The sequence below is a fragment of the Neopelma chrysocephalum genome, unplaced genomic scaffold (assembly GCF_003984885.1).
Source record: "Neopelma chrysocephalum unplaced genomic scaffold, ASM398488v2 Primary Assembly neopelma1_25, whole genome shotgun sequence".
Lineage (NCBI taxonomy): Eukaryota > Metazoa > Chordata > Aves > Passeriformes > Pipridae > Neopelma > Neopelma chrysocephalum.
Window position 1 is genome coordinate 47819427 of NW_020897694.1, and position 24535 is coordinate 47843961.

Genomic DNA, 24535 nt, shown 5'->3' on the forward strand with positions numbered 1-24535 from the left:
TCTTATAATTAAATCACTTGTGGGGTGATACCCCTCAAATTTCTCTTAACTGACACAGAGTTTCCACAAGCTCAAAAATAGCACACATTTAGATGAGGATTAAACCCTTACACTTTCTTACCCCAGAAAAGATTTGAAAGCGTGCAGGTTTCAGAAGATGAAGAATATCCGAAGTCATTAGGGTTCCCTTCTGTACTTGCGTGATTTGGTAAAAGTAGTATTAATTATTTTTTTAGTACAGCAGAGTGCATCTGAGGCAGTTAATTTTCTACTTTTGTGCTTCTGGTAGGACTGCTTCTCTGGGGAGGACTCATTTCTGCAAAGACAACAAGCTTTTCCATGTCCTTGATCTTGGATCCAGATATTATTGTCCATCATGTCTGTGTACCCCTCAGGAGAGTTTCAGTAGCAGGGTATGATGATTGATTTTTATAGTACCTCTACGAAGTCTTTAAAAGTTCCATTTCTCATTTTTTCAAGTTAAAATGGTAGGACAGAGGTAAACTTACTGTGGTAGTCTTCTGGGACAGCAGAGGGTGACACCTGGATTGAGAAAGCAGAGTTTTGTTCCCGAGGCAGTGGAAGATTAAATACCATAGAAAGACGGTTACTGAACTCCACTTGAGTTGCAATAATGTCTCCTATTCCCAGATAGACATGCCCTGCAGATACTTCAGGAGTGATGTTCTTACTTTTAAAAGCTAATAATACAAAATGTTTTATCTTTGGTGTTCCTCACGGTACCTCCTTGGGAGGTACCTCTCTGGCTGGACTCTGCTTCCTTCATAAGGAACTTTTGGGAGTGTGGTGTGGCTTTTGTTCAGGATGTCTTTCTTTTACGATGGGTAGGAGGACTGACTTATGTAGTGGAATGTAGGAGGCAGAGAACTGGCTTTCATACCAGCGGAGAATTGAAATGAAGCCAGGCTACATGCCCAGACTCAAAATTAGAAGTTTTTTCTCAGTATGGTAACATAAAGGAAGCCAATGTATCAACACTATTAGTCTAATAGGAGTGCTTAGTTACTTGTGTTAGATGGTCAACCTTGTGTGAGTCACTGATGCCCCTACTCATAGTGTTTTCAGGAATAAAATAATTCCTGTAAATAAGATGATTCCAAGATATTAAATATCTAAATGATAAACACAGCACTATACTGTGAATCTTCATAGTCCAGGTTCTGTAACTTTGGCCATCCCCTGCATTTCCAGCAGTCTAAGGGATTGCTGTAAAAGATTAGAACGTAATGCTTCCACTCTTTTTACCCAACAGAGGAAATAGGTAGATGCTTAAAAAGTTACTCATAACTAAAGAGAAAACATGCATAGAATATTAATATTTTAATTATTTATATTTAGGGAAATCATATGGCTCCACATGGCTCCACATACTGAGATTTTACACAATTATGAAGATTTCTGTCAGAAACTGTTTGGATAACTTCAGTTTTTGCTAGTCCATGAGCTAACACTTTTAACTAAAAGCAACACTGGGAGAAAATAAGTCATAGGACAAAGAAAGCTAAGAGGGTTTTTATAGCCTTGTGTTGGAGGGGAGTTTTCAAGGGGAGCTGCTTTCATGGGGACTTTTTGGAAGACATGTCCCAACTGGAAAAGTTTGCAACTGATCTTAGAGATCAGATCACTGAAGTGAGTGGTAACAAGTTGATAGATGGTATCCAGCCCAAAATTTTAAAGATTTTTATGTTAAATGAACTCATTTGATAAATGTAGTGTAAAACTTCTTGCTTCAAACTAATGGTGCTGGGAGCTTGGAAGGTGTTTGCACTTGTTTTGGTGCTTGTAGGTGTTTTGGAAGGGGCTATAGAATGGGGAATAAATAATAAGATTTTAAAAATTGCCAATTGTATTACATTATACAGCAGTTTTAAAATAAGGGCTCACTATTTGTGGCAAGGGTGATACAGAGTGATACAGGGTGATTTGCGAGTGATACAGAATTAATCTCTAGATTCATATGCTTGAAATACAAATTTTGGTGTGTACACAGAGTGAAATGTTGGAGCTCCAAATTACACCTAGTGGAGAGCTAGTCAATTGGTGTAGAAAGTTTTCAAAATTCAGAGGCCAGCTTTAGAACAGAGATGAACCTCTAGCCCTTCACTAAGACCCTAGACACAGAGATAGTCTTCAACTGCATCTTGAGGTACTGTCTACTGGATTTCTGCCAAAGAGGCAGCCCATAAGCTATAACCTGAGTGAAAGTCCAAATTCCTGTCTCAACAGAAACATATAACTGGAGGGATTTTGGAGAAAGGCAATGAGAATGATCAAGCCTGTGAAAACCTTTGTACAAGAAATAGCTTCACAGGTCAGGACTCCTTAGCCTGCAGTGAAGACTGGTCCATGAAGGTTGATGGTGGGATATGTTAGAGATCTCCTGGATTATAACCGGCATGGAGAGGGTAAAAAGGGAGACATTGTTCACCACAGCAAGTGTGAGAGGGTATTGAACAAAAAGTGACCGGCAGCCGTGAGAATACAGATGGATACCTTTTTTACACCAGTGCCAGTCAGGGAAAGTGATAGTCATGGAACGAGAGCTACTAAAAACCAAATACATAAATAAAATTCTTCCCCTTCCCACCCAGTAGAGGAATGCAAGAAGCAGGAATGAAGGTCACTATGACCAAGACTAACCAGGTCTCTACCTTCTTCAAATTAAAAGGGGAAAAAAAAGAGAAGTGGAGGTTTTCAGGGTTGCTACTACTTTTTATTGCTGTTTTAAATCTGTCAGCAGACTGCAAATTGGAATTCCTGGGCAAGGCAGTAAAGACTGCCCTAGTGATATGACAGATCCCCAGATCCCCCAGCTCCATGTCCAGTATAATTCCTAAGGAATGGTGTCCCTTGTCCATGGAGAAGGGTCATCGTAAACATGATGTCCATCTTTGGAGGGGGTAGACGCACTAATCCTGGATACTGAGTGTTGTGCCCCATTAGGCACTAAATACATGAAATACATTTGGGGCATTGAATTTTAATTGAGTGCCTTCTGTCTTGTCTTTGCCAAAGGACTATTTGAAGCTGGCAGTTTTTGTCTTACACTTCATTTTTGCTGCTGTGTGGCCATCTGTGAGGCCAATGGAGTAGGCAGAGATGAATCAGAATGGCAAAAAATAGCTGCTAATTTTAAGGTGTACCAGTTTACTTTCATTGGCACACGAGCATCTGTGATGTGAAGCAGGACTGTCTGATGCTGGGAGGATGGGAATGCTGCTTTTGTGTCCATGCCAGTTTATGCTGTTTTAAAATTACATCCTAAGAGCATAGTTTCCACTAGTTTGGAAGTGCTACATTTGTAACAAAATTTATAGGCTTGGGCTATAGAGGTGTCGCAGTTTAAAAATCCATCAAGATTTCTAGAGCAAAGACTTGCTAGGAGGAATTTCAGGTTGCTGGTTAAAAAAATAAGTTTGGGGCAATATTACATGCCTCTTATCTGACTCTGTAGATGCTATTTTTTAAAAAATTGAATTTTCCAGCCTATTTAAATGTTTGATTTTTCTATGTTTTAAAGAATGAATAATGTTGTTTTCTGCTTTCATCATTAACACTATCTGAACTGCTATGGACACTAAACTCTAATAGTATGCTTTAAAAATTCAAGCTGTTCTAGTTTTGATCTTTGAAAAAGACATGGGTACTAGTATGGACCTGCACTTCTTGTGTGTGCCGTGGTTTATGCTGAGTATGTTCTACATATCATGTAAGTAGCATACCACTGATACAGCATGTGAGACTTCACATATGATCTCATGTTTCAGCCATTCCTCAAGGACTGACAGAAAAAAGGCTGTCCTGAAGATATTCACTGTGGGACAGCTATTGCATTATCAGTCAGAAGGTCCCTCCATAGAGAACATTGGTTCCTTACACACCACTTCAGTGATCACTGGTGTCATGATTTAATGAACTGATTGTTCAATGTGAAGCAATTTGGAGAGATCAGGTTTTGTACTTCTGCAGCAAGAATGTCAAAAGCCTGTTGAGGGAACATTCTAGCCAATCTGCCTTTTTTCAGACCTCTACTGGCATGATGTTGGCCTAGGCTTTCCCAATGAAGTTTGAAATTTGACACCTAAGAGCTGTGCTCCAACAAGTGCTCCAGCAGCAAGTCCCACTGCTGTGAATAAGCAGGGACAGTGATGGACAGCAAAGACTGGATAACAGCGGTGTTACGACCCGCCCCAGGGAAAAAGGGGAGGGGGGTAACTCAAGTTTTTATCAATACTTCCCTTGGGGTGGATTAAAGCGAAACGACACTAAATAATCGGTGCCTGAAAACATATATTGCCAAAATTTATTTTAACAATTTTACATCATCAGGTAAGCCAGCCTTTTGGGTGTTGTCATATAACGATACAACATAAAGATAACCTTTGGGGGGGGAAATGCACAGGGGAGAGAAAATAGGATAAGAGTAAAGAAAAGATGAGAGTGGAAAAGAAATGTATATAGTCACCGCCCACTGGATCCCGCGATGCAGCTTAGCCATCTTGAGGGCAATGGTCACTCACTGGAGTCAGCAATGCAGCTTGGCAACCTTGAGAGCAGTGGTCACTCAGTGGATCCAGGGATGTAGCTTGGTAATCTTGAGAGCGGTGGTCTTGATCCGCAGGCGGTGGGGGGGGAGGAGAAACCCCCCCCCCCAAAGTCACCAGTCAGTTTATATACCTTCAGCATGCTTTTTGCACCTCCCCTGAGATGAGGAGTTGTTTGCCTTTTTAGGGCTTAACGTCTTCAGCACTGGAGGGAGGGGCGGGCCCAGCTGCCCACCTGAGGTATCTTCTTGCCTTTTAGGGTCCAACTGACCATCTGAGGCATCTTCTTGCCTTTTAGGGTCCAATACCTTCAGCTCTGAAGGGAGGGATGGGCCCAACTGCCCATCAAGGCATAATGCAAAAGTCAAGAGCCTGAAAAAGTCCCTTGGCAATCCTAGAATGCATAAATCATTAACTATTTCAGTCTCTGACAAGCGGTGCCAGTGCTACCTGTGCAGGCAGTCTTGCTGAGATAAAAGATGCATTTTCTTTGTCTTTCTGGTCTTTGGAAGTGTGCAAGTCTTCGAGAAATCTGGGCAGTCTTGGTGTGCTCCTCCTCCTTTACCTCTGCAGGAATGAAACAGCAAATGTTGATCAGCGAGCTGAGGGATTTATCCAAGATCACCTGCAGGGATATAGGATTTGGACTGGGATCTCCCAGATCCCGATGATCTTCCTCACCACTGAGACATCCTCCTGACTTAAAAACTGCCAAGATAGCTTTGTCCTTCCCCCAGATGAAATGCCTGACCCACTCGTATTTGCCTCCAGAGCCTTTGGTATTCTTTCTGGCATTTTTCTCATCTTTGCCATCCCTTTGTAGCGGCCATTGAGCAGAATCCTTGCAGACAAGCAGAATGATATTCAACAGGTGGAGGGAGGTGTAGAAAAAACATGCAGTTCATTCTCTATTTCAGACTGTACAGGCAGCTTGGAATCCCCAGTGCTAATCACCTCTGAGTGTAAAGACATCTTATTGTTATGACGTGACTGTTTATCATTGAATTGTACAATAACTATAGGAAAAGTTCTGTATTTATTTTTTCCTGTGCAACCACTTTATCGAATTTGCACACATCTAATGTAGGTGTATACAGTGTCTCAAGTGATAATTTGTGTCCCACTGATTATAAGAAAGTCTGGAGGAGTAGATCACATATAGATATATCTATAGTTAAGTAGGACAGTTATTACCCATCATATATGATAGGTTCTGACATCATTAATGTTTTAAGGGCTCAAAGAAAGCTTTCAAGGGAATTAAATTTACCTTAAAATCCACTAATGTTATAATCCATACCAAGATGAGCCTCCAGTTTGAATGCAGAGAGTAATAATATTGATCATTGTCATTGTCCTGTGCTTCTACGAATTATCTGATAATAGAAGTTTGATGTGCTTAACTTGGGAATTTAAATGTCACTGTACCCATTTTACAGATGATGAAACTATAGCACAGAGTTTGTGAAACACATCTAATTAAACTGAAAAGTTAAATGAGTGGGTATCCCTTTATGTAGTCTTGATAAAAAGGGTTACTTTCTACTTTATTTAGTTAACTGCAGTGTTTAGGATTCCAAGTACTCTAAAGTGTAATTTGCAGTCTGTAGATCTTATTAAACTGTCATTCTTACATTGTAGAATGGCTCCTGTCTAAAAGAAGGGCCTGCCCTTTCTTCTTCTGTCAAGTTTATGGAGAAAAAGGAATGTTTACACTCAGCTTAACAAGAAACTGCATGGAACAGCATTGAAAGTATTTTGGTTTTTTGCTTTGGATGACTGTTTTTTCAATTCCTTGGATTAGAAATGTGTTAGTTGTATTTATCTGGGGTAATGTAGCATATCTGACATTTATTTGTTTGATTAGTCATGAGTAACTGTAATTTTATTAAGAGTCCTAGCATGTTCAATATCAGACTTAAGCCCTATCTTATGGCAAATACCAGTGTTTGAATATGCTAACAGAAATGTTTTTCTACTCCTTGAAGATAGAGTACTTAATGTAATTGGTAAATCAGATGATACCTACCACTCCATTGTAATGCTCTACTTTACATGTAAATTATATTTTGAAGTACCATATTTTTTCCCAGTTGTGATTAATCCTTGAAATAAAGGGGAGGGGGAAGTAGCTAGTTTGTTTTTAATGATAAATTCCTCCTTTGGGAAAGATTAACTATGTATAACTTTGTTGAGTTTAGCAATTTGCAATTAATTGTTGAGTTGTCTGTGGAGACCAATTCTGTTCCTTCTGAAGAGTGTTTGTCAGGTTACATTGAGCTCTCTTTCTCTAAAGGAAAGAAGTTCTTATGTCTCTATCTGTGGCAAAAGATAGTAAGTTCCTTGGTAGTATTTGAACTTAAATAAATCTAGCATGTAAACCAAAGCTGTAATATGTTTGATAAGTGGAGAAAAGAGAGGGAGAAGGCAACTAATGGAAAACATGCTCTTATTTTGTGTGGTTTTGGTTTGCATGTCAAAATTTCAGATTGTATTCAGTGTTGTGTGCTCTGTTTACCTGTCTGTCACATGCCCTTAGCCTGTCTTTAGCACTGTTGGTTGCCCTGCCTGCTTTTCCTGCTCTTTCCCTTTTTCAGATTGTACATAGATACTAATGACTTGATAAATTTTGTTGGAAGACCTATTTGTTGTCTTCTGAACCTTTTAAGTCCCACAGCAGAAAGTGGGAAGGTGTGGTAACACCCAGCTTAATTCCTGCAAGTGAGGGGAAAAATATCAATGCAAATGTTGGGGCTTTCTGTGGGAAAATATGATGATTCTTGCTAGCTGAATCTATTTTCTGTATGGAGTGGAGAAACAGTCACTTGGGAGTGCTACTGGGCCCTTCCTCGGGAGTGGGAATACCAGCAGAGAGTGCTGGAGCAGTGGTATATAACAGTGTGTGTGCTCAGAGATGCTGCAGCCTTTTCAAGGTTATTTGGTGGAAGAGCTTAATGGATAACGATCAAGTGCAACAACGTCTGCACATTGAATCAATTTAGCACGTTGTGCAGCAGTGTCATGGCCTTCCTTCATTCCAGCACAAGAAACAAAAATTGGTTTGCTAGCAGTGAGAATGCGTGTTGATGTTCCTTCTCATGCCAAGTGTTGCACCACGTGTGTGATCTGCAGCCATGTGGTGGGTGGTTTGGTTTGTTAGTTTTTTGTTTTGGGTTTGGTTGGGTTTGTTTTGCTAAAACTGTACGGAGAGCTGGCATTTGAACTGGGGATGGTGATGAATGGAAATGCTCTCCATCCCTTTTACTAAAAACTATTGAAAATTAGTGTTGTGGATGTGGAACTGAAGGGAAATGACAAATGCACCAACCAAAGGCTTAAACATTTAGAAATGATAGTGTATTTTTCCACTGACTGGAAGAATATTACAAATGTAAATAGACCTGCTAACCTCTTTTCTCCTTGCCTGGGTTTTGGCTCTATATTTCACAACTATGAAAGTATTTGGCTGTCAAGTGAATCATGTGAAGTACAAGAGAAAAATAACCTTTTGTCCCCCCTCTCTCTTCCTCCCCACCTTTCCCAAAATTGCAGCCACAGGAATAAGTCTTCAGGCTGGCCTCATCCTTCAGGGACCTGGAGCTTGAACCAGGGAACACCTTATGGATGGGAGATGACGGCAAACAGAGATGGAAGAGATTACTTCATCAGGTAAGTGGGCAGTGTGAGCTGTGCAGCGTGTAGCACAGCACTGCAGCCCTGCTCTTGACTGTACTGCCTTGGAATCCTAATTTTTGTTTCAGCCCTACGTGGTTAATGTTTAACTGCTTTAATTTATGGCACAGGGATAGCTTAGATTGTACTCTACTATGCCTTGCTTTGGTACTTGGTTATTTCATTTACTCAAGAGAATGCTGATAATATTAGGACCTTTAATTCTTTGAGGAATTACAACAAAGGTCATTAAAAAAAAAAAGCCATGATAAAAGAATGAGGCAGAAGATCAATTTTGATTGATCAATTCTGATTGAATGACTGATACTTACACTTCTCCATCTCTACCATGTGAAGTCTTGATTTATTTATTATATTCATTATACTGGTAATGAGAAAGTGTATATTTTGATCCTGCGTAGTAAGTATTCAAATTCTTAGTTTTCCCATAGTCCTTTAGCTCTGAATTTAAGGGTTTGCAAAAAAAATGTCATTGTGGATGATGTAATTTTAAACACAATTGACTTTTCTTTTGCCATTGAAAACTGTGCATAATCATTCTTTAAAGTCACTGAGGTGGCTTGGATAAAATACAATTTGCTGTTCTAGCAAATGTACTCTTATGTGGCTTTGGAACATCTTCACTAAAAAGGGGTAATGGTAGTGAGAACCATTGGCTGATTTGCAATCATCTCATTTTTAAGATTAGAATTTTCATACCGTTCCTGTGAAGTTTTTTTTTAATTATTATTTAATTTTTGTCTTTATCAGCCTATTTAGAAACTTGCAGGTGCTTGGAAAAGTCATGGATGAGAATTACAATTCTTTCTTTTACCACAGAGTAGAAGGATCAGACTTATTTTTAATTGACTCTTTAAAAGTCCTTAATTCTCTTAAGGTCCTTCATCTGCAAAAAAAAGAATTGTACAGCATAAGAAAGGTTCCCTTTTACTGTGCTTTCTCTTCGTACCCCTTTTGCTCAGGGAGCGTGCCTTGGCTTCCTAGGAGGCGTTTGGTTTTGGAGCCAAAATAAGATTTGTAGCAGCCTGGTGACCTGCAGGCTTTCAAGATTTAGAGCAATATCAGACCTGTCCAAATTGGAACAAGTTGTCTGGGTTAATGAGGGCTCAGAAGCTCACTTTCAAATGTAGTTTTCTTGCTTCAACAGGTATTTGTCACGCTTTGGATGTCTGTAAGACTCTGGCTGTAGTGCTGAACAACGTGACGTTGAACGCCAGGCACAATATAAGTGTATTAAAACAGGTTTTCTGCCTGAGCTAATTAGGCTTGTCAATAAGTGTAGGTGAGCCTCCAAAGTACTGTGCAAATGTGAGACTGATGCTTTGGTTATTCAAGGTAGTGAAGGGACCTGCACAGCTTGGGTGTCCATGTTTTCTGCAGACTGTTGCTATGTTCTCCTCTGTGTGAATGAGAACTAATATCCTGCTTCTGAGGACAGGCACCACATCTGATTCTTCCTTTTTTCTCACTGGTCACATAATGGGATGCTGCACTTGTTGTGTAGCTGTAAACAGCTGTGGCTTACAAAATGCAGTGCGTTAGTACTCATTAATTTTGCAAGTTGGGAATGTTTTCTAGCTCTCAGTAGCTAATGATTATTTTGTTTATTTTTTTTTTAAATTCATTTTAGTACCTTGAAGTGTCATATCCCTCTCTTAAATTGTGAAAACTGCATCTAGGAACAAAAATCCATGTCAGAGAGTGCCAAATTATGCCTTAAGTAATATTAGGCTTGTGGTTGTTTTGTTGTTGGGCGTTTTTTTTTTTCCATGCTCTTACAAGGTGCTTGTTTTCCATTCTCTTTTGGGCTCTGGTCTTTCTTCCATTTTTCTCTGTATGTGGATAGCAGACTATGTGGAAAAAAATAATCTGCTTTAAGGGGTAAAGAGAATGAGGCCTCTGAGGAAGCTGATCTGTAGAGGCCTTTGATATTTTGTGCCAGACTTTCTAACCTATCAGAATCTCTGAGCAGTTTTAGGTGCAAGTTGAACACCACTACATACCTACACATTGTGTGATTGATTTGTAGTACATATTCCTGTATCAAATGTTTTAAAGCGACAGCATTGGCTATAGTGTGTGCACCAGGCGTGCCTCCGGAGTAGTAATGCATCTTACATTAAATGACAGTCCCCTGGGGTGCATTAAAAGCTAGTGCTTTTGGAAACAGAATGAAATCAGGAAACCGTTTGGAAGCACGTACTGCTGCACCGAATCACCAGCTGTCCACCTTTACTAGTGAACGTCAGCCTAGGTAGCTATTACGGTGCGATTGGGTGGTCACACGATATATATCTTGGTTTTAGAAGAATGAGCAAAAACTGAATAGACCCAGTGACTTGGCCAGCGATTCCTCTGTGGAGGTTTATAATACCTGTCCTTACTGGTATTTGTCTGAGGAGAAGCTCTCTCTGGCTTTCAGAACAACTGCTTTTGCAAATACTACATGAAAACAGAATTTAATTTTCTTTCCTTCATTTTTTTACCCCTGGATTTTGGGAATGACATAGTCAGATGGTTGTTGACAGTTATGCCTATAAAGGCAGGAGAGAGATCAGCAAGAGAGCGTTTCTTATTGTCTCCAAAGCTTTTTATAGCCATGCAGATTAACGAATTGCATCACACTTAAAAGCAATTCAAATACTTTGCTTGGTTTTGATTAAAGATGTATAAACCAGGTATTATCACAATGAAATGTGTGCATGGGTTCTGTTACAAGGAAGTTACAATGAAGTAACATAATTCATAGCAACATTAACTGCTTTTTAGTTAAATAATTTACTTTGGGCCATATGTACATTTCCATTCAACTGCAAGCGGACATATTGTAATTTTGAAACTGTGGGAGGAATAGAGAATCCAGGAGAATCTTTTGGTGAAATGAAAAGCAATTATATAGTGTCGGTGCAAATGCTTTAAGGCGTGAATGGGAAGAGATGTTTATTCTTTCTCCTGAAGCAAATTTGATTTCTTTGAAATCTCTGAAAGCCCTTATGACATGAGCTAATCAGGGCCAGCTTCCATTGCCAGGCAGCGCTTTTGTAAAAGTGTGAAAAGAGCCTCTTATCAAAATATTTTCAGATGTTACTATCAATTCATTATCTCTCCTGTACAGATGACACAACCAGGGTCATTTTGCAAACCTCTAAAATACTTTTTCTTAAGTTTAGGCCATGGTAAATTAAAGTTTCAGAACTTCACCCATTCCCTTTTAACTTGCCACTTTCACTTAAAATAGCCTTATGAGAAAAGTAATAAATTTCAGCATGGGAGGGTGGCAATCATCTAGTATTCTTTCAGCATGTTTATGTACTGCACAAGCTGTATTAAGCTGGACCTTTAATATGAAATAATTTGAAAATGGTATATTTAACCACTTTAAAGGCCTCTTTTATTTGCATTTATTATATACATCGTGTAATATATGATTATGAGAAATTCTGTAATGTTAATTTGAATAAAAACAGTACACTTATTAAAAATGGTTTTGGTGTGAATATAGGGCTTCAGGGAGATAGCATGCAAAGCAGAAGATTTTGACTGATTTTGTCCACAAAAGGTTTAACCTCATGGCAGTTTTGGCTCCTAATTTTAGGAGCTATGATCTTATTGATTCTTGGACCTGTACAGTTTTGTCCTTTCCTTTGTGTCAGTCTTGCTGCTTGTCAGACCTGGAAATAAGTTGATAGAGGGAAATAAACTGGCAAAAGCTAATAAAAAGTGAGTCTTATGGAGAAAGCAAGGAATTTTATGCCAGCTTAGCTCCCTGAGCTACTCCTTTGCATGATCTGAAGTTGCACCATAGTTTAGTATGGAAGAATCCTCTGAAGGTCAGCCTGTCCAGCCTTCTGCTCAGAGCCTGGCTAATGCCAGGCGATGAGCAGCATTGCTGCCACACTGAAATATCTGATTGATTTTGGAACAGAGTTGCAACAGAGTTGTGCTGGCTTAAGCTTCTCTGCAACTGCACTTTAAGGTGCGAGTTGAAATAACATTTGCTGTCTTGAAAAGTCATACCTTTTGGATTCCTATTGTTGTTTAATTCCTAGGGAATAAGGTACTTTGGTATTTTTGTGGATCTGGTTTCTGTCATTCAAATAAAAAACAGAGAATGCAAAATCAGTTTAGGTGAAAGAAAGTGTAGCCCTTCTCATGTGGACTCAAAGCAACACTGATTCCACTAAAATGTAGTTAGTTATTAGGCTCTCAAGACAGAGGGATCTGTTAGGTCAGCTTATTGCCATATCCTTGTTTGCAAGAGATGCTATTGGCTGTGTTTATTTTACTTTACTCTTTTCACTGGTTATGTTTACTTACTCTTGCTATTGCCTGCGAGAGGATGACGGGGGCTGTCTGTTACCACTTTGATTTGCTCCCTATTTCACTCCAAGGACCCTGACCATCTGTACTTTGTGCATATTATCTTACTTTTGTGCTTCAGTTTGGACCAAACTGAACAAACAGCTGGGATTCTAGGCAAGAAATTAAAGGAAGCACATCCAAAGATCAAAGCCTGCAGCATTATTACTGCTTGGCTTGAAACCACAGGTCAGTCCCCAGAGTGCGCAGTAGAGCTCGGAGAGAACCACTTGTCACAAGTCTTTCTGAATCTTGTTGTTTCAGTATGACATGGTTGCTACAACAGTTGAAATGACCAGGCGACCCACTTAGTGGATGAGGGAAATTCTGTGGATGCAGTCTACCTGGACTTCAGCAAAGCCTTTGATACTGTCTACCATAGCATTCTCATGAAAGAGATGGGAGCCCATGGCTTGGGCAGGTGCACTCTTGGCTGGGCTAAAAACCCAACTAGATAGCCAGGCCCAGAGAATAGTGGTGAGTGGTGTCACATCCAGTTGGTGTCCAGTCACTAGTGGGGTTCCTCAAGACTTAGTATTGGGGCCAGTCTTGTTTAGTATCTTTATTGAAGATTGATATGGCATGAGGAGATCGAGTGAACCGTCAGTAAGTTTGCAGATGACACCAAGTTGGGTGGGAGTGTTGATCTGCTGGAGGGTAGGAGGGCTCTGCAGAGGGATCTGGACAGGCTGGATTGATTGATGGGCTGAGGCCAACAGTAGGAGGTTCTGTTGAGGAATACATTCAGTACAGATAGCTTGGTAGACTGTAAGGGTATAAAAGCCCAGGGTTTCCTTTGTCCAGGGTCCCTCCTGGGAGGCACAAACTTGAGCTGCTATTTTGTTTTTGCATCATGATTTAATTATTTTAAGGATCCAGATGTCTGAGGCTCTGCTTTAGGAAACCTAGTGTCTAGCTGGTAAGGAAACATGGTCTGACTGTGTGAGTGTGGTGTGTGTAGCTGTAAAGGGGCCTTAGTCCCAGCTTAGGTGGTGTGATTGTGACTACCAGAGTGACTTCTGGATGGCTGGACAGAGAAGTTTCCTTAACAGTTCAACAAGTCCAAGTTTCTGCATTCTGCACTTGGGTCACAACAACCCCTATGCAGCAGTTCAGGCTTAGGGACAGTGGTTGGAATGCAGACCAGTGGAAAAGGAACCGGGGATGCTGGTTGACAGCTTGCTGAACATGAGCCAGCAGTGTGCCCAGGTGGCCAAGAAGGCAAATCCCAGCTTATATCAGAAGCAGTGTGGCCAACAGGACCAGGGAAGTGATTGTCTCCTGTACTCAGCACCGGTGAGGCTGCATCTCAAACCCTGTGTTCAGTTCTGGACCACTCACTACAAGAAAGACATTCAGGTGATGGAGCGTGTCCAGAGAAGGGCAATGGAGCTGGTGAAGGGTCTAGAGACTAAGTTATATGAGAAGAGGCTGAGGGAGCTCGATTTGTTTAGCCTGGAGAAGAGGAGACTCAGGGGAGACCTTATTCCCCTCCTCAACTCCCAGAGAGGAGATTGTAGCAAGGTGGGGCTTGGCCTCTTCTCCCAGGCAGCTAGTGACAGGATGAGAGGACCAAGCCTCAAACTGCACCAGGGGAAGTTCAGGCTGGACATCAGGAAGAATTTCTTCAGGGAAAGAGTTGTTAAGCATTGGAACAGGCTGCCCAGGTGGAGTCACCATCCCTGGAGGTATTCAAAAAATGACCGTATGTGGCCCTTAGGGCTATGGTCTAGTTGACAAGGTGGTGATTGGTCAAAGGTTGGACTTGTTGATCTTGGAGGTCTTTTCCAGCCTAAGTGATTCCATGTTTCTGTGTCACATCACATTTTGATATCTTGAGTGCCTGCTGTTGTTTTTCACTGGTGGTTTTTTTTTTTAGTAACAAAAATTCTTCTAGACTTTTTTCAGGTCTTTCTAGTAAACTTAATTCTTTTTTCCTCTAAATTATGTTATTCTGTATATAATATCAGCTTCGTGATATTTGACTTGTGAAATAATTACATTTGAGTTGTCCTTGTTTGGCTTACTAGCTATGCTATTCCTGAAACATGAACTTCTTAAATGTCAGCTTTTGCCCCGTACAGAAAACAGGTGACATGTTTGTGTTCTTTGCTAACTAGTGTAGTTCACATCTTAAATTCTCAAAGCATACACAGTACAATATTTCTTTGCAATACAACATCATGATATTCTTCTATACTCAAATACTTACCTAAATTTTCTTTAGTAGTCTTTCTCTTATTCTTTCTGTGCTTGCTGTGCTTAGAAGAGGAAACTCATTCATGTTTTCTACAAGTGTGCTGCTGTGCGTGTTGCATGCATCCTGTCTGGTCTGCATTCTCCTCCTTGTACACCCAGTTCTCATAGCTGGCCAGAAATGTAGAATTACAAAACACAATCATTGATGATATTATTGGTGTATCAATCAAGCATCCTGCTTATTAAGGACCACTAATTTATACCAGATGCAAAACTGAGGCTCGCAGCCTGCTAATTAGTTTAATTCAAAATAAATAAACACAGAAGATGATCGGACCATTCATCATTTTTTTTTAAATTATTATTTTCTCTTGTTATGTCCAGCCCTGCCCCAACCTGCTTGTCCATGTGTTTTGTAGGTTGTACATGCCTGTTGGTAGTTTAGTCCTGTCTTAGAATATTTCTCTGGAGTTTGCTCTGTTGGAAGGTTCTGAAAACCATCAGAGGATATAAATAAAATATAGTGAAAGCCTTGATTGTTGTTACTGTGTTGTTCATCTTCCTGGGTTTTGAAAAGGTTATTTATGCCTTAAGACTGCCACAGTACATAAGGCCATAATGAAAGTTTGAAGTCACAGGAGCCACCTTCTACCCTGTAGCTATGATTTATTGCACTTTATTGAGTGCATTCCATTCCTTCATCACTAAGTACAGAAACAATGTCGACTGGATTCACTGGGAGATTTATGTGGCATTCGCAAAAATATGAGGAACGTGGCTGCTCCTGTTCCATCCACAAGAGTACTTGTGACTTGTGCAGGGTGCCATCTGCTTCAGGTGAGGGATGTGAATGGAAGCATCTGTGCGCTGGTTTAATGCCTCAATCCAAAGGCTGACTGCTGTGTGCCTCTTTGGGCATCTCTGCTCCCAGGTGAGATGCCAAGGGAAAAGGTAGTGGAATCACACTCTCTGGCCCACTTATTCCCGAGTCCCTAAAAGGGACATCCAATGAGATTGAATGGCAGGCAGTTTAACAGTGATAAAAATAGTACAACCTATATAATTAGCAAATAGAACTCTCAGCTACAGGTTACAGTAAAGCCTAAAATGTTTTATAAGATTCAAATGTATATTTGCAAAGTACATTTGTAATGAGACATTCACTATTAAATTACATAGGATTAAAAAAAAATTAGAGCAGATATAAAATCTTATGTTTCAGACAAGCGGGTGAGTCAGCTGCTGACTGCCTAGGGCTAGGACGAAACTTCCTGTATTAATCAGGTTATTCTATAATTACAAGGTTTCTTGCACCTTCCTCTGAAGCGGGTACTGAGTGCTGTCAGAGAAAGGATACTGGACCAGGAGGACAACAGGTCTAATTGGTATGGCAATTCTTGATTTTTTCTGTCTCTTCTATGTTTTATTTTAAATTCTCTTGTCTCTAATACGGAGTGTTGTTATGAATAGTGTGCTATTAGAGAAAGAGTGCTACTCTGCTCCTTTCAGACTGCATACAAATTTGCTTTCTGTTACTAAGGGTTTGACCTACTCAAGGACAGGATTGTATGGTGGAAGGGGGAGTGGGGCTAGAAGACATGAGCAGCAGCAGGGATGCACAAATGCAAGTGACTGTTTAAAGCAAACCTGAATAATTAGAAAGGGGAAGAAGGAAAATTATATAGCAACCTGTTTATCAGTGGTTTGCCTAGAGACTACTCGGGCATATGGTGAATAAGAAAGTATTGCTTAAATCAACTCAACCTCCTGAAAAGAAACAATGATTTAACAATTGTCTGTCCTTCACAAAGAGTTGTTCCTCTAGCCATAAATATCGCAGTCATAAATATCACAGACAAAGTGATGTTAATACTGACTGGGATAAATCATTGCTATAATGGAGGGAATGCTAGCAAGGAGGTGATGGTTTGTGGGGTTATTTTATTTTAACTAGAGCATGGAAAAAGGGATAGTTCATTGCATTGTAAGGCAATTGTATCTAAGCTGGTTAGTGTGCAGTAACTCAGGAGTTAGTCACAGCAGCCTGGTTCCTTCCCGATCTTCTGGCTTGCCCTTTTTGAGTCACCTCTGCACGCACACAGAGCCCTCCCTTGCTGGACTGAGAGGATTTCTCACACTGGAAAGGTGAGGGGAGTTATACGAGAAGGTATGAACATGGGTGAGACTACTCAGAAGAGAAGAAGCTTTTGCTCAGTCATTTACTTTGGGTTGCCTGGATGTAATTATACCTAAGTGTAGTACAGGGAATCATACTGTGGGCCTCTGCTACAGCAAAGTCAGTGTTCCTGAGCTAGTCCTCTGTGTTTTTTCCAAACACGAACTGGATGGAGATGCCATGAAATTCAGAGTATTGCATCCCGAACACTGTTACTCTTGTGTGCTTGAAGGTGGATTAGGAAGCAGAATAAAACTTCTTGAGCAACGCCTGTATAGAAAAAAAAAATCAAAGCATTCTAACCCAGAATCATAGTGTACATTATCATGGAGAGGTGCAAAGATTAAATCCTCATTATTGTTGGAGAACAAATACTTCTAGGTAGCTGTTTTGTATGGAATAACAGCATCTCATCTGTACATTGCAGCATGTAAATGCTTCTGTGGAAGCATTGCTTTGGTACAACAAGCTACTCTTCCCGGGAATGTAAAACAAATTAATTCTTATAAACAGCTTGTGTGGGAATGATAGCCCCAGTCAGAGTCTGCTTTTCCAAGCACCTCTCTTGTAAAACAGTGTGTTCCCTAAAGAATTTGGATTAAAAGTGTGAAGTTCTGGTTCTACAAAGCCATGCAGGTGGCTGGAAGAGTGGTAGTGGTTTGTAAGAAGCTGAGTCTTATCTTGGATCACATGCTGGTAACCCCAGTGATGCAAACACAGAGGCTATGCGTATGAAATAAAGCCAGGCTCCTTGATAGTCCTTAAAAATAGAGAGGGGAATACAGCACCTGAAACACCTAAAAGGTGTTTCCTGCAGCCTGTACACTGGGGCCTTAGTGGCCATGAGCTTGAAAAATTAAATAAGGGAAAACTGTCTGATACTTGGTGATAGAATTGAGACCTTTCACAGCCAAGGCTAGGTGAAAATTTTCCCTAGAGCTTGTGTTATGACATTGAGAAAAAAATGTACTAGAGCTAGGTTATAGAGAAAAAAGAAAAAATATGAGAACTAGCACAGTGTATTGCTGCTGTTTAAATAGCATTGTTGAGTTCACCAGTTGATTGAAGTATATGCACAGAATTTAAAATGAGTTATCTAATGTGTTATGCTGCACCAGGAAATATCATATTGATGATACTTTTCCAATAGACATTCATATACTAAGGAACTGCATACTGAGGTATATGGAAGCCAACACTTAAGAAGCCTAATTTATCCTTTTGGCTTAATTTCTCTGATATTAGTATATTTACAGTTTTCTGTAAAGAAAATCAAGTATAAGCCTACTGTAAAAGGTTCTGATCTGGATTGATATTGTAGGACAGGAAGAAAATTTGTTTTAGAAAGACGATACTACCAACAAAAGCTTACTGAATTTTAATTCTCATTTAGTTTTTAATTGCCCTTCTTACAATAACATACTGCTTAATTATACACAAAATGCTCAGCTTCCAAATATAATGCTAAAAATCCTCGTATTATGTATGTTGACATAAATGCATAAGATTAAGGTAAAGAAACAGTTTAACTGAACTCAAATTAATCTAGTCACTGACAACATTATGACTCACTGCAATACTTTGAAAGCCGTTTATCTCATGTTTGCTTGGAATCCTGAACCATTCCACAGAAAAACTTCAATTTAAAATAAACCAATCAAACTGTGTGGCTGCACAATTAAATATCACCATGGCAACAGGGATTAAGCACATGAGGTAAAGACCTGCTGACAGTGCAGAGATTATTTCAAGTTTCTGACTCTTCCAGTAGTAGACAAATGAATTTACATTTTCTGTATCGAACACTGGGAGACGTGAAATGAAAGAGATTGAGGTACTTCTGTGGCATCTTGGGACTTCAGACAGTATTTTTCTGACAGGGGAAGTAATTAGCTGGAATTACAAATAGGAACTTAGCAGATAGATACAAATAAGCATTTCCTCATGGGATTTATTTAGCATTTCATAATTAAAACCTGGAGAGACATATTATTTAGGATACAAATAGCATGGAAAAATTTTGCCATATTTAAAAAAATTTAACAGCATAATAACCATTTTGCTTTTAATTTTTAAGTGATCTCAGGTTCACTTAGGAAAGGTTATTTGTAACTCTGCAATCAAGTTACATTTCTAAGGTGAAATATACATATACTGCAGAGTATAACTGATGTTCAGTGAAGCCATAGGAGAATGCGTTAGTCAGTCCTAATGTTTCTACTTCTCTCTGGCTCTACTCCTAGTTTTTTCATATGTATTTATGAAAACTACTGGAGATGCAGGATGCTGGCATGTATATTTTCCAGCTTTTAGTAATGCGGTTGGTTTGGTTTTGCTTTTTTTCTCAGATTGGCTTTTGGTTTGGTTCATAGGATCATAGAATGGTTTAGATTGGAAGGGAGATCATCTACTTCCAACCCCCCTGCCAGGACAAGGACACCTTTCACTAGACCAGGTTGCTCAAAGCCCCATCCAGCCTGGCCTTGGACACTTCCAGGGATGGGGCATCCACAGCTTCTCTGGGCAACTTTTTCCAGTGCCTCACCATCTCCACAGTGAATATCTAATCTAAACCTAGCCTCTTTCAGTTTAAAACCATTGCCTCTTGTCCCATCACTGAACACCCTTGCCAGAAGTTTTTTCTCCAACTCTCTTGTAGGCTCCCTTTGGGTACCGGAAGGCTGCTCTAAGGTCTCCCTGCAGCCTTTCTTCTCCAGGCTGAACAACCCCGTCTCTCCCAGCCTGTCTGGGCTCTAGGAGAGGTACTCCAGTCGCTTTTCTGTCATCCTGTGAGAAGTGGAAGTGAGCCGGCCTCAATGTGCAAACAATCTGCAGCTCATCCTGTATGAGACAGATGTAGACTCTGTAGTGCTTCTGCGATCAGATTAATCTGCGTGTTCTGTCTATTTCAAGCTCCCAATATGTTGAGGTCAAGGTGTATGCTTCCCACCAGTCCTTACTAGTGTGAGATTAGTCTTGGAATCATGCTGTTCTCATTCTTTGTGGTAGGATGGACTTTCCACCCTTGTGGATAAGACACTTGGAAAACATTTTATGAGACCAGGTGGTAGATGGACCCACAACTGCACCTTTTCAGTGGGAATCAGAATTTACCAAACCTACCAGGTTGCATTTTGTTGTCTGGTTTTGATTATGGCAGTTTATACAGTCTTTGATGTCTTTGGTTCCCTATTCATTTCAAGCATAAGCTTAGGTCTCTGTGTTTAAACACTTTTTTTTAGCTCTGCTCTTATGAAGAAACTTTGCTTCAATTCTATTAGTTGTCTGACATTAAGTTTTGTCAGCTTTATGTTAAAATGTCTTTCTTTGCACGTTGAGATGCAGGTTAATCTTTTTTTTACATCTTGGGATAAAAAGCCTTTGTTAAAGATGCATGATAAATACAGCAGATATATCTAAAAATAATTGTATCTGGTGAGTTCATAAAGGAGGAGATGAATACTGGGCACATTTTGTAGAAATGAATGTAGAGAGTCTGTTAATGGTGTCAGTCCTTTGCCATTCAGAAAAAGCAGAAGCTCATGTAAAAGTTAGCTCCTGCCATAAGCATCCAGCAAATGTAAGAAGAAAAAAATAGTGAAATATTGATGAAACTTAAGGTAAAAAACAGAAAGTCAGGGATATATGGAGGACATTTCTTAAGAAATTACTTAAATGATAAAGAGACAGTTTCTGAGGAGTGCTATATTAGATATTGCTGTTCCTGGGCTTGATCATTTGGGAACAACAGTTTTACTTGTAGTCTAAAGAGGTACTTCATGTTTCTGTTCCTGCTTATAATACCTTTTGTGCAGCATTTTCTTCTTGTTGCTGTTTTTATTGGTTTTGTTAATCCAGTCAGTGCCTTGAGCTGGACAGAAAAGACTTGGCAAAAAGCCATCCTGATAAAAGACATTTTGTTTTGGGCACGAGGGGCTGATTCTGGCAGCTCATAGTAATGACATTTAGAGGTTTTGTTGCAAGATTCCTGTTGCCAGCATCTATGGAAATGCAGTTCCACCATTTTAACAGTGTCCTAGGGAAGTATGAGCCTACCTAATGGCCACCTTTGAGAAGGAAACTGTAAGAACGTAGCATTGGTGTTGCATACTGACAAGTCACAGCTTTCCAGTTGGGCATCTTTTTAGTTAAAACATACATATAAAAAATAGGGGTTTCCGTGCCTTCAGACATGGACCAAAATTGTGGCTAGGTCTCGAAAAGGACTTAGTTCCACAGAATGTCACATTGTGACTAGCCAGAAGTTTCCAAAAGGCACTGAATGATGCCCAGTCAGAGGAATCCAAACATCAGTATCCTCAAACTCTATTTGAGAACAGTCCTGCTAATTTCCCCAAGTAGAATTAATTAAAGCAAGTCAAAGCTAATGGGCAGATCATAGAAACAGCTGCTTTCATTGCATGAGCCTTCAGGAACACAGATCCTGGAGGAGGAACCCTATCACCTGAACATAATGTGTAATAGCTGCACAGCTGCTTTCTCAGCCTTGCCTCTGTGACTTGCATAGGCAATTGAGCCCTGCACTGAAAGCTTGGGCACCATTAGGGAGAGTGACAGGACAAGGCTTTGTAGAGCTGCTTGGAGGGGATTTGGTTGGATGGCTTGCTTTTTTTCCATAAGCTGCTTCTCCAGCAAGCTGTACTCAGAGTCAGCTGACATTTCCCGAACATCCGTAGAAAGAAAGGATGTCATGACTGCCCATGCTTAGGATCTGGCAGCCTGAAACAGTTGGTCACGCAGCACTTACCTTACTGTTACTGTTTTTTTGTCTTTGTGCTCAAATTTAAAGAATTGACCAGCTGAACCTCCAGACAAATTTGCTCAAAAAATTTTGGTTTTGGCCACTGGGTCTTTTTTATTTGTCTGTCTGTTTGTTTGTTTGTTTTTGTTTATAGTACAGGCGCATGGGAAGTCTACCACATCAAATTGGGATCCTCATATACTAGGGGTTATATTTTAATTAGCAGATGCTAGAAATACATTGACTTAATTCTCAATTTAGGTTGCAAGCTGAAGCATGGCAAGATTAAATGATTTTTTTAAGGAGGGATTTGCTGTCAGTCTCTCCTCCCCAAATCTGTGTCAAAGATTAAGAACTGAATGTGAATTTTTTCATAACTGCTGTTCAGTGACAAATAAAAAGCTAAGTGATCCACATGTTGCCAGGTTAAGTGTTGTACCATATGTGAAAATCATAATGATGTTTTAATGTAAATATTAATGGTAGAAAGTGATTTTCTGTTGAGTTTTTGGCTAGATTTGCATAGAATACAGCACAAATGCTAAATGCTTCTGCTACATGGAAGAGAAAACTTATATGTGTTTGCAGTGATCAACCAGTGTCATATTCCCTAATGAGCTTCTAAGTTCTTTGGACTGTCTGCCATTCTTAGGCTATCATAAAGCATGGAGTATCTGAAAATTTATTGCTCTTCTCAAGCAGGTTTTACAACTCTGACTGATCTGAAAAGCAGAGACTAGAGGGCCGTAGTGAGGTTTGTAGAAGTGCAGCCCAAGTTAGTTCTTACAGGAAGATGTTAAAACACCTTGAGTGGCTTTTTTTTCATATAAAAGAGGAATGGAGGACCTCTGTATAAAGAACACAGACCAACACAGTAAAATTCACAGACATGGTTGAGGATTTATAACAAAATCTTCCCAATGATCTAAAAATAAGTGTTCAAATGACTGAGGAGAGAAATCTTGATTTATTGGCTGATTTGCTGAGAGACATCTAAGTCTTGACATTTTGGTATGCCACTGGCAAATGCCATTGTAGAGATAGGGAAGTATTATTAATTACAGCTAGACGTTTCAGAGGGGGGATTCAAACTGTAGCAAATGCAGAAAGTGCTGTTAGGATGGTTGGGGAGGAAAAAATTCAGGGGAGACTGGAACACATAGATTTGCCTAATACAACAAAAGTAAGATCAAGGGAATAAACACCAGAAAGAAATGAGAAATGTTTAAAACAAAAAATAATTTGTAACAAAAAAACTAAAGGCACTCTACATTTAGATTGCAAGGGAGAAGACCCTTAAAGATTAGGGCAATGGAGTTAATTTCCAAGTTTTCAGTCATAGCACTGGATTGAATAATCCAAAATATGTTTACAGTGTTTATTGGTAGATATTTAAAGGAGGATATAAGACACAGTTTATATGATACAGTTTAAAAAAGCAAGGGATTGGAGATCGTTTCCATTCCTGTTTTCCTGTGAGTCAAATGACACTTCACTTCTTTCTTTAGCATGTAGAACATGAAATCTAAGCAACATGTTTGAAAAACAGACTTAATCCACTATATGCCCTTGCAACCTTTTGCAAGTATTAATGAAATAAATTTAATTCTCTCTGTTAGACAGATTACTCAAGGCAATTTAGATTGTCACATAAAAAGTGGAATAAAGATCAGTGTTTTTAGTAAGCATATGGGTAATAAAAATACTCAAATGGGATGATATTCAAGGAGATGATATCACTTGACCAGGCTTTTGGATAACTGGATAAATGTTCTTTTCTAAATGCTGTCACAGAATGATGAATAAGTCTATTTTAAAAACTGCTTTCATTGAAAGATAGGAGAGGAAATAGTTTTTCCTGAAGTGTTTATACACGGTATCAGCAAAATGCTTTTCTTTTTCTGGAAAATGGACATTATCATCAATCTTATTAAAGTATAAAACATGGAATTAGTCTGCAAATATAAGGACAAGTTAAAGCAGTATTTCTTGCTGGCAGTTTTGAGTTGTCTAATAACAACCAGGATTAGTTATAATTTCATCAGGCTATGTTGTCTGTCCTCTTCTGCCTGCCTGTGTAAAAAAAGTAATTGCCAGTATCTCATATAATTTTTTTGAAACACCATTTGGGGAATCCACTTGCTCGTGTGAACTTCTGCATAACTGTGGTGAATATGTGTGATATTTTTGAATGAGTAGACTTTTACTACCACTAATATAAATGATAGTGCTTTGGAAACATGCTAGTTTGACAGCTCTTCAGAGACTCAAACGCCAGCAATTTGAATTCATTTGGCATGCATATGACACAAGTTGCCAAAGCCTCCATAGCTCAGGCATCCTGTGAAATAATAAACTTTTTTAACCTAACGCTACAAGTTACCTTCAGATAGGTTGTTAGTTTTGGGATTTGGTAGTTTTTTTTGTTTGTTTTGAAGATTGACTTTTATTTTCAGTGTTTGATATCACAAGCACACTTTTCCTGGTAGTTACAGATAAGAGTTTTCTTGAACAGGCATATCAACAACTTGCAGTGTTGCAGCACAGACCCAGCAGTACCTACCACAACAACCCAAGGCAGAGCTGTACTCAGAGCATATTTCAAGGAAATATAAATGTAGTGTCAAACAAGTGATAGCATTGGAGCAAGATAACTAGCTACATATGGTCAGCATGTTCTGGTGTACATTCTACATGCTTCATCAGACCTCCTTTCTGACTAAACCAATGTCTTCTTTCCCTCCTTATCCTAATGTATATCCTAATGCTAATGCTCTTTAT

General features: G+C 39.5%; 1 protein-coding gene across 6 annotated transcripts in view; it reads left to right on the top strand.

Moving 5' to 3' along the window:
- FRMPD4 (FERM and PDZ domain containing 4) overlaps positions 1-24535 on the top strand; it is a 300974-nt gene that overhangs the window by 180549 nt on the left and 95890 nt on the right. For 4 of the 6 annotated variants that reach the window (XM_027675171.1, XM_027675176.1, XM_027675173.1 and 1 more), the window contains exon 2: positions 8118-8234. In XM_027675171.1, coding sequence (XP_027530972.1) covers positions 8118-8234 — 117 coding nt within the window. Of the gene's footprint in view, positions 1-8117; positions 8235-16134; positions 16202-24535 lie in introns of those variants that run through there. The other 2 variants (XM_027675172.1, XM_027675174.1) reach the window with 2 other exon arrangements.